This window comes from Thermobia domestica, chromosome 5 (genome assembly GCF_964235325.1).
Source record: "Thermobia domestica chromosome 5, izTheDome1.hap1.1, whole genome shotgun sequence".
NCBI classification, from domain to species: domain Eukaryota; kingdom Metazoa; phylum Arthropoda; class Insecta; order Zygentoma; family Lepismatidae; genus Thermobia; species Thermobia domestica.
In genome coordinates, this window is record NC_137458.1 from 36,233,542 (window position 1) to 36,253,312 (window position 19,771).

A 19,771-nucleotide genomic window follows, 5' to 3' on the forward strand; every position below is an offset into this window, starting at 1 on the left:
AGAGCAGGCCCGTATTTAGGTAAGTGCTATTCTGTGCTCGAGCACAAGGCGGCAGAATTTTAGATTCTTTCTTTAAGATTCACAATAAGTGATATTTAAGACTAGCAACCCGCATAGTTCCGATGCACCACTGACGGTAGGGGTTTATTATTACTAATGGTAAATTTTTATCGCCATGGTCATGAAAATGTGAACAAAAAGATCATGAAAAGTCATGAAAAAGTCATGAATTTACTTTCTGGTATTCCAGTAGACACCCTGTAACAGAAGTTGCAGGGTCTCTTAGGATGTTGCACCTAAAAAGATTAGAATGTTGCACAGTTGAGTAGAATGTTGGTCCAGTGCTACTCTTAAACTTCGTTTTGAATAATACAGGAGTAGTTTTTAGCAAAATCAACTATAATTAAGCATGAGTTGTCATCCAAAGTCTCTACTGTGTGTTTGAAGTAGTCGCTCTTGGATTTATGAAGTGATGCTGTGCTAATTTGTCATTTTTCCTACAAAAATTTAATGAAGTCGTCTATATCTTTAATCATTGTCTCCATTTGGGTTCCGTCAGTTTGAATCCATTGTTTGTACTTATATCTTCTGAGTGAGACAGTTCTTTTAATGCACGAACGAGATACTCAGTTGTTTGAAATGGTTCAATAGTTTTCTTAGTCGTCCATGATTTTGGAACTAATGAAAGAATCTGAGTCCCTTCAGCAATGGTACTAAGTTTGATTCCTGTCACAGTTCATTTATTCAATCACCTCAGTCTTGACAATCATAAACATTTTCAACACGGAAAATTGGAAATTTGGGGATTTTGTGCAAAAAGTGCTTGAGTCCACTCTCAACTTAACATTGTCATAATTTGTTTTTCTTGAACATACCAAAAAACACCCTCCTAATTTTTTTATATGTTAGAGAAACACCAGATCTACTTATTTTGAAAATTTGAGGTTGGTGTTAGGTAGGCCTTTTTCAGAAATAATTACCAAATTTTGACATTATTTTTTCTTTTTTCCTCTTTGATGGTAAAATGCATTTGCTTAACCCCACTTGAGAAATTTATTAGTACAATGTTTTAAACGCTACAAATTTTAAGAATATTTTAGTGATCAAAGGCGAACTTAGTTTTTAAATTTTATTTTATATATATACCAAACCCCAAATTTCGAATGATTCCTACAGCAGTTCTTTTTGAGGTAGAGCTGCAAAATTTGATAGGTGTGCTATGTTTGGATACAACAATATTTGTACAAAATTTGAAGAAAATATAAAACACATGAGCCACCTTGATTTGTTGATTTCATATGGAATGGCCCAATAGTGATTTTTTTCTCACATTATTACGTTGTGTGTGTTACTAGCATTCAATATTATGTAAGTAGGAGAGCGGAAGTTAACACACACACACACACACACACACACATATATATATATATATATATATATATATATAATCAGCTTTTTATTTAAGCGGTATCGCATAGCAGTTTGTTATGCAAAATCCTAGAAATGCGATGCATCTATGATCATAACTTGTTACCGAAGTGAGCCACATTTGTAACAGAACACAATTTATTATTATCTCTCCTCTTTCGATCTTACATACAGTTCAAGTGCAGTGGTTAGTTTTCTTGGAAACCCGATGTGTTACCTGTAAGCATCTGTTGGTTCTCAAGAACACAATCTACTACTGGCTACAAACCAAATTATTGGAAACAAATCGTAGAACTGATCACAGAGACCATATCCTCTTCGACATTATTCTATCTGAAAGGGTGACTCAATTCACACTCTAATTCAAGACTCGAGCTTACTTTTAAAACTAGATTACTAGCTAAAATACGGGATCTTAGCAGTACTCTTTTCTGCCTTCCTATGTTTTTCATAGTTTTGGCCTAGAAATATATATCTGTTCAGTTATGCTCGCTTATTTAACATTGAGGTTACGAAAAAATGGTGTTCGGTTTAAAACATGAAAAATGAATTGGATCCGAGTATCAGTTGGCTACAATTAGAAACTGGCCTTTGTGTGAAATAAGTTATTTTGTTTTATCGTAAAAATGAAGTTGACTTCGTGGTGCGTAATTCAGTTATCCGTTTCTTCAAATCATTACGGATTCAAAATTAATTTAAAACGAAAAAGACTTTATATGGACACACTCGAAAGCAAATACCAGCTTCAACAATCAATAGAATGTCAAAGTTAAAACTTAGAAACGTGATTGCTGTTACACTTTTTTGTTACTTTGCCTTTCATTATCATACTTGTTTGTGACGCATAGAAAATGTTCATTATTTCACTGTGTGAAATAATGGTAATAATGTATCGCACTCTCGGCAGCCAAGAAAAACAAAATTTACGGATTGCGATGCAAATTTAAATTTGTTTCGCATTTTGTTACGCAAGTCAAAATCTAAAGAAAACTCTAATTTTATATTTATATATACATTATACAGTAACTAACTAACTTTAAAAGAATACAACAAACATACGAAATGATAACCATCGTATTTACGATTCCAGAAAAAAAATAACGAAATAAAATATAAAGTTTTAAAAAATGAATGAGACAAATACAGTAAATTGTTCAGCGTAAAATGTACTAATTTCCAGCATCTCGCGTAGTATGAATCAGTCGATGTCGTGCACGCGTAACAGTAATAATGAAAATATATAATTAAAAAAATACTTAGCAGCAATTTGGGAACACTTGTACCCTCAGATGTTAGCGAGACACTATTTGCAAAATGTCATACATAGAGATTGACGACCGAAGCACACCTCGTTTTATTGGGTGGTGAAATCGGTGTGTATGTCGAACTTCACGACTCATTGCGATCACTTTAATCCCAACATCTTATCCGGTCTTGCATCCAAGCTTTATCCACTAAGTGCTGGTACTTTCCTCTTAACAACATAGGAACGAAGACTAATATCTGTAGTTCAGATCCTCTCGCTTTTGCTTGTAGATTGTCATCCTATGGGAAAATGTTTTTACCTCGGTGCATTGTCTTGAGCATATTACCAAAGTTAAGAGAACGATGAAAAAGTACAGAAAGTTACCAAAAAAAAAAAAAAAAAAACTTAAAAGCTAAAATTTGTCAATATATATTTATAGAATGCAGTTTAAAATGATTTATTTTATTTTTTGTTTCAGAAGGAAGTTTAATAATATTTGTATTTAAATGTTATTGTGTCTATGATAACACAAAGAACAATGACATTTCATCAACTTCCTCCCCCCTATTAATAAGTATTAGAACTAATAATATAATAAGCTTTGCAATGTAATTTTATTATAATACTTTAATTTCTGTAGGTTGTATATTGAAAGACGGAAAGCTCTTATACAAGGGGAAAGGGGCTGTTTTTTGGCCCGAAGAATGGCGAAAGCAGTTGTGTACGTGTGATTCTTGCAAGGTGAGTGTTAATTGAGAATATCAACTTCTTGCTGTGATGTAATTTTTTAATGCAGTGATTTCCAACCGGTGTGTCGCACAGTCCCATAAGGTATGTCGCGAAATTTTAAAATGTGGAAGCCATGAAACATTTAATAACAAGTTAAAATCAATTTTGGGACACACACTACCAGTCAATGCCTCGAGTGGCAGCAATGTTAGTTTATATAAGGTGCAGTCAAATGAAAAGATTCATTTCAATGTACAGACTTTATTACTGGATAGAGCTATAAGATAATGACCATTGCTGTTGAGGCAGTTACCCCACCTTGACACGAGATTCTGAATGCCCTGGAAGAACAATTCTTTGGATTGAGTATGGAACCACTCTGTCACACCGAGGCTGCGATGGCTCAGCGGTAGAGCGTTCCCCTCTGGTGCTTGGGGCTCCTGGTTCGATCCCAGCTCGCGTCAAGTGAACTTTGTGGTGGACAAACACCGTGTGCTTAGTTTCCTCAGGGTTCTTCCATTTCCTCCTACTTCCTTCATTCCACCATTTAACTCATTTCTCATCACCGTCTTCTTTAGCCTAGCCGGCATAACCGTGGGACATAAAACTCAGATTTCATTTCACTCTGTCACAGCGTGCTGCACTTCATCCGATCCATACTGGTGCCCCCGGATGTGTTTGTTGATTGGCCCAAAAATGTGGAAATCACAGGGATTCAAGTCAGGAGTATACACGGGGTGGTCTAGCACTTCCCACTTCCACGACACCAAAAGATCCTGTTTGGCAACATGAGGACGGGCATTGTTGTGCAATAAAATTATGCCCTTTGTGAGGTTACCCCGGCATTTATTTTTGATTACTAGCTTCAGCCGACGGAGAATGTCGCAGTATTTGTTGGCATGTATTGTTTCCCTTTGGGGAGGAACTCCACTAACAGAGGCCCCTGCTTGTCGAAAAACACAGTCACCATGACCTTAGCAGCTGATGTTGTGGAATGGATTTTCTTTGGTTTAGGCGACCCTGTATGCTTCCACTACATACTCTCTCTTTTGGATTCCGGTTGGAAAAGAGGACATATGGATTCATCTTCGGCAATGATGTTTTCAATAAAATTGTCGCCCTCGTTCTGATATCGCGTCAATTGGTTCAGTGACATTCCCATTCTGTTGTGTCGCTGTTTCTCGGATAAACACGTGGAGACCCATTGAGCACAAACCTTCCGGTAATCAATTCTATTTCTCACAATGTCATGCACACTGCCATGAGACACCTGTACTCGAGCACTAATGGCATCCAGGGGGACCCTTCTATCAGTTTGAATGCAGTTGTCAATAGCAGCAACAGTCTCATCAGGAATACAATTCGTCACCTGTCGGGGTCGCACATCACTAGTCAGTGTCTCTCTGCCACCACGAAAACTCAGACACCACTTCCGTACTGTTTTGTCTGAAACACACTTCGCACCATACACATCTTGCATTCTCCTGTGTATGTCCGCTGGATGGACACCTTCCGCACAAAGAAAGTATATCACTCCTCGCTGTTCTTCCTTGGTAACGTTGTTCACTGGCACCTCCATTGGTGTGTCACGGCGCCACGTCTTACCTGGAGGAGAGAAAGGAGCATTGATAAATAACCAACCTCTGCTAGCATGCCACACTACGCCCGTGCGCAACAAATGTAACATTTATTATGGCCTACACATATTGTACGTGGTTGCAATTGGACTTTTTCATTTGACTGAACCTTATATTATTGCTAATAAAAATCAAACAAGTGTGTCATGATGGTGTGGGCGTTCAGTGTTGTGTCGTTAGTTAAAAAAAAAAAAAAGGTTGGGAACACTGGTTTAAAATAATAATGTTAAACTATATTTAAATTCTTGAATTATGTATATATATTTTTTTTTCATATTGCTGTGATTATTATAATATGCGAAGTATAATTATAATTGATGATAACAACGTGGTATGGGTAAGGACTATAACGTAAAGTGATGTCCCATTTATGGGATGTCAGGAACATGCCCAAGTGTAAATGACAAATTCATGGAATTACATAGCTGATCGACTACGTTTGGTAGAAACTGAGAACATAAAATTGGGTAACTTTCATGTTCATTAAGCTATTATTATAATATTAAACTTGTGCACATAACATTGAACAGAATCGTTACATATAGGGTGAATCATTTATGTTGAAACGCCTATGTAACCTTTAAACTAATAACTAGAGACATTGAAATTTTGTATGATGCAAATAGATTGGGGGCATACTTTGCAATTCCACCACAATAAGTGTTTTCTACGCAACATAAAATTTTCAAATCGCATTAGGTCAGAAAGTTACATATTTCAAATTTACGTTTTAAACGAAATCCTGCAATATGGCATTTATTATTCAGTGTTTCAAACTAAGGATATTCAAGTATCGCAAACAACCACAAACATCCAAATTTTGAATATCTCTATAAACAGCAATATGGGAGGTGAGACTGACAGAGCAATGCGCATTAAATGTGCTATTGTTACGTATTTCTAATAATTAGAAACGAAGTTACATTTGAGTGAAGATTCTACTGTTTTCAGAAGGGTTTATTTCGAAGAAACACTGCTTAAATAAGTACTACATCTAATCACATACATCACTTTCAATATTTATGTAAAGAACATAATCCCGTTTACATCAGTTTTATATATCCAATCGTTCAGGGAAAATTATGTGCGCTTCAAAATACAATTGCGCGCCTGAATTTTTCTTTAAAAGAAAAACGCTAAAATTGTAAGTTTGGCAACAACGGACTCAAAAGTGAAATTCAAACGGCAGGTGTCGACAACGGACTCAAAAGTGAAATTCAAACGGCAGGTGTCGACAACCCTATCTAAATGACGTCAGATATTGACATTCTCATCAACCATCAGTTAATGCAGAGTTGTGAGGCGTGTCGAAAGCAGCTCCGTATGAACTACAATGCTGAAGTGAACATGTCAGCGTTAAATGATGTTTTATGGCCGTGTTTACTTTCAATTTAAATTGGCAGAGTTGCTGTAGAAGCTTTCTCGAATGCTCCGCGTTAGAAGAGCATCAGTAAGTAAGCGCACAGCGTGAAAGTAGTTCAGTCGATTTGCACAGGGAAATGAGAGCTTGATGTCCTCCCACTATCGACGAAGCCTGCTGAAGAACGTCGAACGTGATCCACATCAAACGTGCGAGAAACTTGAAGGTTTGGAGTGTTGGGAGAAACCAATCGATTGCATCTTCACAACCTTGGGAAGACTTGGAAGCTCAGCAAGTGGGATCCTCACGTTTTGACCGAGGAAACCAAACTCCAGGGGCTCACAATTTGCTCTTCGTTGCTGTCACGCCTAAGAAAGCCCCATTCCGGGACTAGATGGACTAGATATTAGCGTGTGACGAGAATGAATGTTACACAGTAACAAAAAAGAAAGAAGAAAAAAAAAGTAAATTCGACACTGGTCGTCCCCTGGTTCTATGGCATTTACCCCCCAAAAAAACATTTATCAACAGAAGGTACTGCTCTGTTTTTTGTTGGACCAGTGCTTGTATTGTGCACTTTAATTACTAGCGAGTGGCAAAATCATCACAGCTGAGGTGTATTCGTCTAAGTTTTACTGCGTCAGAGGCAGCCAGTACTAGTCAACAGGGAAGAAATGGTCTTTAAGACAACGCCAGAACTCATAGAATGAAAGCGACCAAGGAAGTGATAACACGCTTGTTCGGGAAGTTTTATCTCAATCACCCTACTCACTGGATACCACTCCATCCAACTGTCACCTATTTTTGGTCATGGATAACTATTTGCGTGTGCAACAGTTCTGAAACCAAGATGATGTCATGCAGGCCATAGGACAATTTTTTGTTTTAAGGGACAAGAACCTTTACAAACGGGATTTATAAGCTTGTATCTTGCTAGGAACATGTAATTGAAATTGAAGGAAATTATTTTGCTTAATAAAATGCATTTGCACGAAATTACCTAGTCAAAATATCGCTTTTCTAGCAATAAATTCTTGTTACTTGTTGGGACGTAATTCTATACGTCATGAATAGAGCGTACCTATTCTAACTGAATATCCAAGAATCGCTCACTTCCTGTTGGGAAATCTTTCGCCACCATTAAAAGATTCTGAATCATGCATTTTTAAATTCAACAGATCATAAGTCAAAGACGGTTATATATATGGTGTGTTCATAAACAATTATCGTAATTGGTCCGCATATTCTTATTTTAAAAGAAGTTGAAAGTAATTAATAAACTATTTAGACACACCGAAGTTTAGTTCCTATTCTGTGTTTTATCACCTTTTTACGAATAGGCACTGCTGGTACTGCACATTTTTAATTTTCATTATTTACGTTTTATTAATCGGATGTTAAATAGGTCCATTATGTTCAGGCGCCTTATAGAAAATGTTATTTTTGTAGGAACTGTACAAAGCTGAGGAGGTGACGTACTTGTTAGATGAGAAAGATACAGTTCAAGTATATGAGGAGGCGGGAAAAGCGAAAGCAGATGGCCGAGATTCTCAATATGAAAAAGGAATGAAGGCATTGCCAACTATATTGTCATCGATGGACAGGGTAAAGCAAATGGAAGCTATACAAGGTAATATTTTAAGTAGATCTGCTGAATAAGTTCCATAAATTATCTTTGCATGTGTGTCATTCTGCATAAGGATTTGATTTATTTAGGTGTGAAGCGACCATCCTAATTGGATTAAAGTAACAGGAAAATTCGGTGACTTTTTGCTTCTGTGGCGAATAATGGTAAGGTTTCTTAAGCTGGAAAATTAATTAGTTGTGCCATTTCCTTAGATACAATGTACATGCACTATTTTTTAATATACATAGCCAAAAATAAAATAAAAAATTATGGGTAATATTTGATAATAATAATAATAATAGCCTAATGTAACACAATTTATATATTATTATTTCCATATAAGGTACTCTTCTGGCGCTTTATAGAACTACACTAAGTCTCATTTAACCAAATTTCCGGGTTAGCCGAAATGCTAAAGAAAAAGCCTTTATTCATGCGCGACTTTTATTTTATAACAGCAACAATGAGTACAGTATTTATTTTGGTTTAACGGTTATTTATCAAAGAGTAAGTTCATTGTTACGATGTGTTGGCTGTGCTCATCCGTTCCCGTATCCCAGTCTGTTTTCAGCACACACGCACACTGTATTGTGAAAGTCAAGATACACTTGCTAACTGAGATTTGTCTACAAATACATAGTATTAGATATTAAAACTCCTTTAGTCGGTTTCAGTGATAAAGCGTTCACATTTGGTGCTTGGAGTCCCTGGTTCGATCCCAGCTCGCGCCAAGTGAACTTCAAACACCGTGTGCGTGGGTTCCCTCGGGGTTCTCCTGTTTCCTCCCACTTTTCATTCCACCATTTCATTTCTCTCTCATCATCACAGTCTCCTTTAGCCTAGCCGGCATAAATGTGGGACGTAAAACTCCCAAGATTTTTTCCTTTAGTCGGTTTAATGTATATTTGTTCAACAGAATAGTAAGTCCCATCACATTCGGTTAAACGAGACTTCAGTGTACTTTGGAAATTAAAAAAAAAAAAACAGGATCACGAAATCTTTTACAGTGCATCTTGAACTTTTTTGCTTTATCTACACAGAACGCATCAAGAAGTGACACTTTAAATCTGAAATTACTGGACGGAAAATTCAGAAGTAATAATGGACAAATTGCTCTCCAACTAAATATGTTTGCACTTCCATCTCATTCAATCTTGCCCAGTGCAAATAGTGGTGCGTCAATTTGTAATCCAATCCAATGGTGCTTTGAAATTTTTACAGTACCTGAGACACTGAAATAAAATGAACTATAAATTGTGAATACTTTGTTCAAAATATTATTGAATGTGATTTTCTTATAACATAAGCATTTTATTTTGTGATTGGAACTGTAAATTTTTCCACCCCTCAAATTAAGTAATTACTTAGAAACCTTCCTCCATTACCCGCCGACTCCTTTACCCTCGGGGTCTCCCCCCACACAAACTGCCAAATTTCAAAACTAAAGCGCTTTTCAAATTATGTTATATGGCCTTCAACGTGGTGTCTGCTTTCTCCTATCGTAGTTACGCAGTGTTGCCAATTTGTGATAGGCGATAGTATATACTGACTTTTCGCACCACTGCGAATGTTAATACTAAACGTCTTACTATATTGATTGCTGTCGTAAACAAGTAGAAAAATGTATTGTAAACACATACGTGCAAACAGCATATTTCTGTCAACTACTTGTCATGATACAAACTTTTAATTGTTTCCACATAAAACGATTGTGAAAATCTTTAGAATATACGTTGTCTTGCAAAGCTGCTAGTAGATTTTGATTAAAACTTTTGTTCATTTCCTTTTCATATGAAATCGAACGCGTAATCTATCAAAAAATAGTATTGACTTGTGGCGATACCTCCTCTATTTGCTTGGAGATGCATATGTAACTGCATATTTTTAAATGAACGTTTTCCTATTTATAATATCAAACAAATAGTGTAAATAAAGAAGGTAGAAGATTGTGTATCTGTCGAAAAATAATTTTAAAACTAGCATTTCTTTATTCGGCATAAGTAATGTGATTTATTTTTTCTTTCTTCATGTTTCACGTTATTTCATCGTCCATTTCCTCCTCTTTCTTCTCTAATAAACCTATATTTAGAATCGAATACACTTGTATGAGCTTCAAAAGAAGCATTAAGTCTAAACTGAATTTTTCATAAACTACGCATCAGAATACTCTTAATTTGGGGAGACTTAATTATTACCTTCTTGAAATGAAAGATAGTGTTTTTTTTTAAAAAAAATAATTTTATTACTAAAACTAAACTATCAGTGACGTTTCTTGTTTTTCGAAAGTGCCCGTTCTAGAATAGTCACATGCACTGAATATTCTTAGCTTGTTTTTCTTCCCTAAGTAATGCAGTGTTCGTAATAAAATTAAACACTTTTGTTTTTTTAACTGTAATTTTATCCATTTTGGTCCGTTGCATGTTGTACTTCACGTCTACCCCTCATATGAACTCATGGTTTTGAACGAACAAGCAGGCATCTAAATGGTACCATACATTATTGCACCCAAAACAAACTTGTCTGCTTCGAGACGCGGGGAGCTGATACATTTAAGAGGGAACAAGACTTCTTTCATTTACTCGTATAACTGTTCCTCAAATTCTTTCTTACTAAGGGCCGCGGTGGCTCAGTGGTAGAGCGTTCACCTCTGGCGCTTGGGGTCCAGGGTTCGATCCCAGCCCCCGCCAAGTGAACTTTGTGGTGGACAAACACCGTGTGCGTGGGTTTTCTCGGGGTTCTCCCGTTTCCTCCCACTTTCTTCATTCCACCATTTCATTCATTACTCATCATCACCGTCTCCTTTAGCCTAACCGGCATAAACGTGGGACGTAAAACTCAAAGATTTCATTTCATTTTTTCTTTCTTACTAAATAAAAATCGCATTAATTTTCGTGAACTATAGAAAATGTATTTTAAAAATAATTATCAGTTGTTTTAAAGAGCTCCAAGAATTATTTTTAGCGTTTGCATATATATTTTTAAAGAATATGTTAGAAAGAAATTTGCATCAAAGAAAGAAAAGCATTTCCAAAACTATAAAATCAAAAGCTTTAGAATTCATTTCGTTTGTGTGGTACATCTGAAACAAGGAAATTCTTAGAAAGAAAGGGCTCTCTAAACCGAAGAGAAAACTAACCACGAAACAGGGAGACTGCGGATGATAATTGGCACAATATATAGAAAAATTGCTAGAGAAGATTTCATGAAATAGTGATTAACAAGATTTGTAACCTGTTATAATAAATTTAAGACTCAGGCTAACATAGCGACAAAATACAGACTAGCCAGGATGAAATAGACGACGTGCTTTTAATAGTTCTAATGGTATACATTAAAAGACAATTTAGTTCACCAGTAAATATTCTGTTCGTTGTGAATAATGGTAACAATTTGTCGTGTTCCTATATGGAGAAGGAGCGAGAAGGGAAAGGGGAATCCGCAATCCGACAACGTTGCGCTAAATACCGCGTACCATTGCTATTGTTTGTGTTGCCTCTCATCTGAAAAGAGTTGTATACGATTTATTTTTTCTGCTTTCCTTTGTTGACTAAACTAATGGTTTCAATTTTACATATAAATTTTGTCCTCATTTTCCCCCTCCCCCTTTTAGTTAAAACTCGAGAAGACGGCGTCTTACGCTATTTAGATCGGGTGAAATCTATTTATGTTGATAAAATTAGTGGTTCTAGGTGTCTCTTTTCTATTGAAAATCGGATGATTGACACCACACTTTATTTTATATCAATATACATAAGTTTAATTGATTTACTTTCATTTTCTGTCAAAATATCCTTATTTTCTGGTGGTTAGTTTAGCCAGGTTTCACTTGCACGTGCACATTTGTTATCATGATGGAAACATCGTTGATGTCCTATTAAAATCTACTCAATCATCAATATATTTTCTTATTAGTTAGGACAATGAGAATTTGGAACACTAATAATCTTCAACATGTTTCAAGTAGAACAAAAGGAAGGAACTCACGTGTGTAATTATGTGTCAGGTTTAACAAGGGAAGTTCGGGACAAAGCATTCGCCTGTAGAGAAATTAAGCATGCCATTTGAAGGACCAATTCATGCTTATTACAACAAGCTAATAAAATTCCTGTACGGTTGAGAAATATTCGAGAGATTCAACTTGGAAGTTTATATGAAAAAATTAAGATATGCGTATTTAAACGCGTTAAGTACAACATTATTAGCAACGAATATAGACATACGATTTGAGATCTATCGGAGGTAACAGAAAAAAACTGTTTTGCAATAACTAATGGGTTTATTAGTTAAAATTAGTCATTATACAGTTCACAATAAAGATAGGTTAGAGATAAAAATTGATCACTTACTCTTATTCTGTTCTATGAAGAAATAACGGAGGCAAAAGACTTCCTTGCACCATGAACATTTTATGTGTGCAATTCCATTGCATCCATTAAGGGAGCGGTTCGCATGTTCAAAGCGAAAAGCAAATTCCACAGGTGATTCAAACAGTATATAATTTATTCGGTAACCTGCCTTGTGGAACGCAAACTGAAACAATCCAATGTATCGCGGTGGTCAGAACTGATTCATTAACATAGACACGACCTTTATTTGATTGTTTCGTTAGTACATCATAACGTCCAGATGATGACATTTCGTACTATGTACAAATCTCCTGCCATAATCTTTGATTGATCGGAATCCAAACACATCAAATTGTTGCACAAATCGTATGCAGTTCTCTGGTGTATTCTCAACCATTACGTCTTTGCCATCCGTCATCCAACTTGCAATGCACAATTTGTCTGTGAATGGACCCCAGTGATCAAGCAGTAACAAGTTCAAACCATCAGGCTTCGCTATCGGAGGGAATATTTAACGCGTTTAAATGTGTATATATTCATTTTTTCATATAAACTTCCAAGTTGAATCTCTAGAACAGTTCTCAACCGTACAGGAATTTTATTTGCTTGTTGTAATCAGCATGAATTTGTCCTTCAAATGGCATGCTTAGTTTCTCTGCGGGCGAGTGCTTTCTCCCGAACTTCGCTTACATTTGTAAAAAGTCGATTCTAGAAAATTAATAGACTAATATTAATCATGTAAGTAATTGATATGTTCCTTCTACGTGTTAATTTTTTTCTTCTTCTTTTAGAATACAACAACATGAAGGTTCATTTAAAGGAGTATTTACAGCGTTTTGTGGAGAATAAGAAGATCGTTCGAGAAGAAGATATCCGTGAGTTTTTCTCTGAACTGGAAGCGCGAAAAAAACAAAGACCAGAAGTACAAGTTCCTCATTTTTGCCGCTGATCCGTATCATTTTTCATTGTGTAGAATATAGTGATGATAACGTTTGGTTTGTTTTTATAAGGATACAGGGATTTAAAAGAAAAATACAAGCAGCAGCAAGAAAAAAATATTCTACAAGCGTCTGTGATTTGTTAGTTCTAGTTATAGAATTAAGAAAAATGTCTATATATAAGTTTTATGGAAAAAGTGCTTGCTGAAATGTTTTCATATTGTTACGTTGCGTGACTAATCGTAACAGATAGAGAGGAAAAGACCAAGTTTTGTATATTCGTCCTGTTTTACGATGAAGTTCTCATGTAATAAGTAACAATTAGGTGATGCATATATGGAATGTTCCGGGAATAAAGTGCCAAACTTCGCATGAGTGTTAAGGACGTCAATACGAGAAAAGAAAAAAAAAATATTTGCAACTTCAGTCGGAAATGCCCTAAGTACGAAGATGGGACCAATTTTAGGTAACCACCCTACGACCAATTTCACTAATCACCTTAAATTGGTCTCATCTCGTACTTAGGCGTTGTCAACCAAATTTGAATATATTGAGGTCCTGAACACGTACGCAGAGTTTGTCGGGTGTTCTATTCAGTGTAATTACACCAAGCCTAGTTCCACTAATACCTTAAATTGTGTCATTTCCTTAAATTAGGCGTTTCCGACCAAAGTCGCAGATAAACTCTTTCCTTGTATAGAGGTCCTGAATATGTATCCGAAGTTTGAGGTTATTTCAGTGTAACCATGTTACGAGTAATTTCACTAATTACTTTAAATTCGGCTATCTCCATAATTACGCATTTGCAACCAAAATTGCAGATAAACCTTTTTCTTGTATTGAAGTTCTAAACACACACGCGAAGTTTGTCGATTTATTCCCGATACCTCCTCTATTTAAATTTTAAAATTTAACTTATAAACTGAATTTATGCTCCGAAGATGAGGTGTATTTATTCTTTTAATGTTTGGGAGAAGTTTGTAGAAGATACAGGGTTGATGTTTGGGGAACACTACTGAGGAATAGATGACGTTTTGTTTCTGTTTAGTGCTCAGTAGGTAGATACTAACTTGGTTAATAGTGCTTACCTTCATTCTATCCGGAGTCAAAAGTGACACAATTGATGATAGTATAGATTGATCTAAAGTCTGTAGATGGTGACTATTACCGTAGAGTTGAAGTGTATCTGCTCAGATGTAGTGAATCTGCTATTAGCAAAACGTTTCCTTGCAGTATTCTTGTTCTTCGCTCTCTCTTTTGCGAGAACACAAGCTTAGAACGCAGATAAAGAGTGGAGTGTTTTAAGGCACAAAAGTGCGAACACATGAGTCAAATCTAATACGTTATGCAATCAGCCAGTGGTAACGAGTAGTTTGGTTTCTCAGCATGTTTAAAGACATTTTCTTTCTGAGGACATTACATAAAAGTGCTACTCAAGCACAAGTACGATCCTACGCACAGTTTAGGGTTAAGGAAGGGAAGGACTTTTTTTTTAAATAATATTTTTGAGAAAATTGTCATAAACGCGTTTTTCTTTTCTACAGTAGGAAAATAAATATGTATATTACTGTTAAATTTATTGAGTAACTGATCAGAATCTTGTGTCTGTGGATATTTTATTTATCATGTTATTTTAAAGGTTTCATACACTCGTAATATCAGTGGACAATATTCCTAACAAAATCTACACGAAAATGCATTTAAATTCTTTCGTAGCTATATGGATAGCGTACACACTTTTGGCGCGGGGGACCAGGGTTCGATTTCTGGTGGGAGTTCATGTGTTTCGGATCCCACGTTAAGCTGTAAGTTCACGTCTAATATAGCCTCTCTGCTGAAAGGAACACTAAAATCACATCCAAACGAAAATGCATGTATTTCTTTGTGGCCAAGTGTAACTCAATTTTTTCTGTGCGCATGCTCCCAGATTCGACTCTTTGTGAGAAAGTCATTGGTAGGGTCGTTGATCTGAAGTACCCTCTCAATTATCATTACTCTCAGAGGAGAGTAAGGTATTTACAAAGGCAACCAGTTCATTAATGTATTATCGGCGATTGCACCAGTGGTCGAAGTGGTTTCCAGGTTAAAAGCATACAGTTGCTGAAATACTGGCATATCGACACTGAAAACATATGGTATAGTATGTAAATATAAAATTCTTTGAAAGGACGTATCTTTTTTGCCCTCCAAAGACTCAATTGCACCTCATCTTCAATCCATAAATCCAGTTCTTTGTACTTATTATTAAAATTATGAATGAGATACAATGTTACTTTTCAATTTATGGTGAAAAAGTGATGAATATTGGTTTATTAATTTCTTCGCATGAAACCTCATGCGAAATAATTTTCATCCATAATTGCGAAGGACATGCATGTAAAACTTATTTTGAAAATAATTTATTTTCCTTACTATTATTTGCGCATAGACCGTTTAGGAATCGTCATATTCGTATTTACGTGATTATTTTTTATTTTACTGTATGTACAATGTTGATAGAGAATTTTTATTTTATGCACTGAATTAAAATAATACAAGTACATGCATGTATGTGTTGTTTACGTAATAATTTTGAAAGCAATAAGTTGTTTGTATTTCTCGACTATTTTTTTGATACCTTACTGTAAATACTATCACATTTTACGCGTTCTCATTTGAGATTTTATGCTGAATTTTGCTATATAGATTTTAGCATGTAATTTAGGAATTCTCGACGGTATGGCGCGTAAGTTTTGGGTACTGTAGTCTTGATATTTTGATAGATGTTAAAACTTCTAAATCTGGACTGCATGAATGAAATTTCCTTAGAATGTGTATATCAGTTGTATTGTAAGAATATAATCAATTGAGAATTCATTTTTTGTAGTTGTCACGGTTTTATCGATACGAAAAAGTATTGTTCTTTCTGGTACTTGTAAGTTCCTTTTTAAGTGAAATTGTATGTTATATTATTTATTCAATTCATCTCGATATGCGTAGCACTTCCCCTTTTTTAATTGTTTTAAATTTCTTTCTCAGAACCAGGAACTTTCTAAGTGTTGGCTCAGAAGTAACATTTAATGTACGTAATTTTTAGTTAATATTCCAATAATCGAGAGTTTACTTTAAACTTAGTTTTGCTGCCTTTGTACAATTTAAATTTAAAATAACTGTGTTTTAATATGTCTGTTTCTCAAACTGATGCATTGTGTTAAATTAAGACATATTAGAGCTTGCCTTATTGCAAGGTTGTGGTTATTTTAGGATAACGGCATACTAAGCTAAGCTTTCATATTTCTTATATTTTATTATGTTGATGTGAAAATAGGCCCTATTTTGAAGCTGATTCAATCATCGACAATAAATTCTGGCAGCGCTGATTGGCCACATCGTCAGAATTGAATTAATACTTCTTAATGTAATTAGATGCAGTATCAAATTCTCAGAAATATGCGTAGAGGGTCATCAGTGCTGCCACTCCACTCTGCTTAGAAAAAAAAAAACTAGATGAAGTGTGTTCTTCCACATTCTTATTCCACCAATTCATTCCTCATCAACGGGGCCACGGTGGCTCAGTGGTAAAGCGTTCATCTGTGGCGCCTGGAGTCCCTGGTTTGATCCCAGCTCGCGCCAAATAAACTTTGTGGTGGACAATCACCGTGTGCGTGGGTTTCCTCGGGGTTCTCACTTTCTTCATTCCACTATTTCATTCATTTCTCATCATCACCGTCTCCTTTAGCCTAGCCGGCATAAGCATGGGACGTAAAACTAGATTTCATTTCATTTTCATTCTTCATTGATCATTTTCATTACTTATCAGTAGGGCAACCCAAAAGCATAACAGCAATTTACACATATGGTTGCTACCTTGAACATGATGGTGGTCGTCTAAGGATCCAGAAGAAACTAATTTTAAAAGCATAATTTTAGAAAATAGAGCATAAAGCATAATTTACAATACATAGAACAATTTTTGGTAAATTCTGTTTAACTGCGTGTTTAACATACTGTATTAATATTTTTTAAAACCAATATTTACAATGCAAAATTACTGAGAAGGTAGCAATGCAACAATGCAAAGCTTATTCTTATTTCGGTGTAATCCTTTGATGTGGAGGAAAGGAAAAAAGAAAACTTTCCGCCAATAATGAATAATACACAAGAACTCCACACTATATTGTTATGTGTACCTCTTGAACTTGAGCACTTTCTGTGGTTTTTGGTGTCATCCTTTACCTTTCCTTTGAGTATTTTTGCACTTCCAAGGCACACGCAAGTGATAAAGAAAAAAACTGAACTGACTCGAGTAAAGCATATATCTTTAGAGTCCATGAACTAGAAAGTTTATTAAATATGAAAGAAACTGGTTGCATAAAATATTATTAAATAGATCAAGATATAGAATATTTAATGTATAGTAAATATTATACACTATACATGATTAATGTAAAACAATGATTGCAATTAACAATAAAGCATAATGTGGGTTGCTCTAGTTATCAGTCTTCTGTAGCTTAAATAACACAACCATGAAACGTTGGAACTAATAATTCCATTTCATTCACCGATGAAAAGCAAGCATATTATTCACATTGAGATTAATCCTTTTAGAAGGCAGGAAAAGGTTCTAGTAAATTCAAAAATATGTCCTAAGATAGGAGGCGAGTAAATATGATTTCTATTTCTTTGTGTGCGTAAATAAGGAATTAATTATAAGTCCAGTCAGTTAAACTTGTATGTTAATTACAATTAAGTTTTTCTAAGCATATATCTAGCATTCGAGGAGAAATAATGAACTGTACCGTTTCGTAAATATCTATCTGAAAATGTCAGAAGAAAATCAAATGAAGAGGGCGTAAAATGTGAATAGCGCCATGCAACTGTACTGTATCATTTTTAACAATATAAATATGCAATTCACGTTATGTTATTTGGAATTGATGCAACGTTACCTCCATATCAGGTTTTATAAACTGTGATGGATCTTGTTTTGAGAAAGTTAGAATTGTACCACGTAAGTCATAGTTTAGTGTAATTATTTAAAATTTTTGGAAGGTGGTAAAGAATCTCACTATTGTATTCGATTCAATGAATTTGATGTTGATGAATCTAATTCAAAAAATGTGAATAGAATAAAATGATCAGTTTTTAATATTTTGTTTATTATCCCAATCCAGTTCATAAGAAAGTCGTTTAAAAGAATATTATTCTAAAGAGTGTAACAGCTAACTAAAAATTAGTTATTTACCAATAGATCCTCCTGTGGGAAAACTATGTACTCTCCACACGTTTCGGAACAAGCTAGTTTCATCTTCAGTGGTAGGGTAACACGGATATAAAAGGTGAAGGAAAATGAATACATACCACCAATAAATAACATAAAGGATGGATGCCAAAATATCAACGAGTTTTCAACAACACTCTTACATTGTTTATTAACACATTGGTACTTTTTATTATTATTATTATTATGATTATTATTATTATTATTATTATTATTATGGACATACATATGTTATAATTACTTACTGGAAACCTTAAGAATATTCCTAAATGTTTGCACAAACATAAATGACAAGACTACTGATATACAGGGTATTCCAGAGCGACCCAGACAATACCTTTTTCTCGAGAACGGTACATGTTATCAAGTTGAAATAAAAAATTGCATCACAAATGTGGGACCCAAGAATCAGTAGAAATTATTTACAAAATCCCGAATCCCCCCCTTCGTGGTGTAATGGGGGGCACATGTCCCGTTCTTGCGATTTTCAAATGCGAACGATATGTATTAGATAAGGATTAGATATATTAGGATGTATTAGATAAGGAACCTCTTGGTCGGGAAAAGTAAAGTGGGAATCCTGCTCCGGTTTCTTTCCAAGTTCTTCATGCTGATTGTCACTTTCTTTAGCCTCTGAGCATAATCGTGGATATCGTTTTTTAATTTCAAGATCTGATTTCATACAAATGTTCCTTTTGAAAATGTTTAACTTAACTAACGCATGAAGTGGGGAGAAAAATATGTATATGAGATAAGTGCCATGTGTTTACGAAGCAGTAATAAGTCGTTATTGGATTCCAAAATGCATCAACTGGATATTTGGGAAAAGTAGCTATGGGTACATATTGAATGCTTAAAAAGATAAATATCTTACCGTTGCAAGTCCAGACATTACCAATACGTAGAAATATACCAATCAGTCTTCAAGTGCAATCGCCTCTCCGTTATAACATACGTTTTCAAGAGAACACAATTTTTGAAGTAGGGGTTAAATTTCCCTTTTCTCTTGAGAATGGAATATATATATATATATATATATATATATATATATATATATATATATATATAAAATTGTATTTTTAGGTCATTAATTACTACAGTGAAACCTCTCTAAAGCGGACAGCCGTGGGGAATCAAAAATTGTCCGCTATAGAGAGGTGTCCGCCTTACAGAGGTTTCAATATTTTCTTACGTAAA

The 19,771-nt window shown here is 35.1% G+C and overlaps 1 protein-coding gene across 1 annotated transcript in view; it reads left to right on the forward strand.

The window, feature by feature from the left end:
- Positions 1 to 18,442, forward strand: part of LOC145685859 (putative E3 ubiquitin-protein ligase UBR7) — a 47,091-nt gene extending 28,649 nt beyond the window's left edge. The window contains exons 8-10 of the mRNA XM_081758502.1: positions 3,315 to 3,415; positions 7,850 to 8,030; positions 13,165 to 18,442. Of these exons, the coding sequence (XP_081614628.1) occupies positions 3,315 to 3,415; positions 7,850 to 8,030; positions 13,165 to 13,322 (440 nt within the window). The 3' untranslated portion in view covers positions 13,323 to 18,442. The remainder of the gene's footprint in view (positions 1 to 3,314; positions 3,416 to 7,849; positions 8,031 to 13,164) is intronic.
- The last annotated feature ends 1,329 nt before the right edge of the window (positions 18,443 to 19,771 follow it).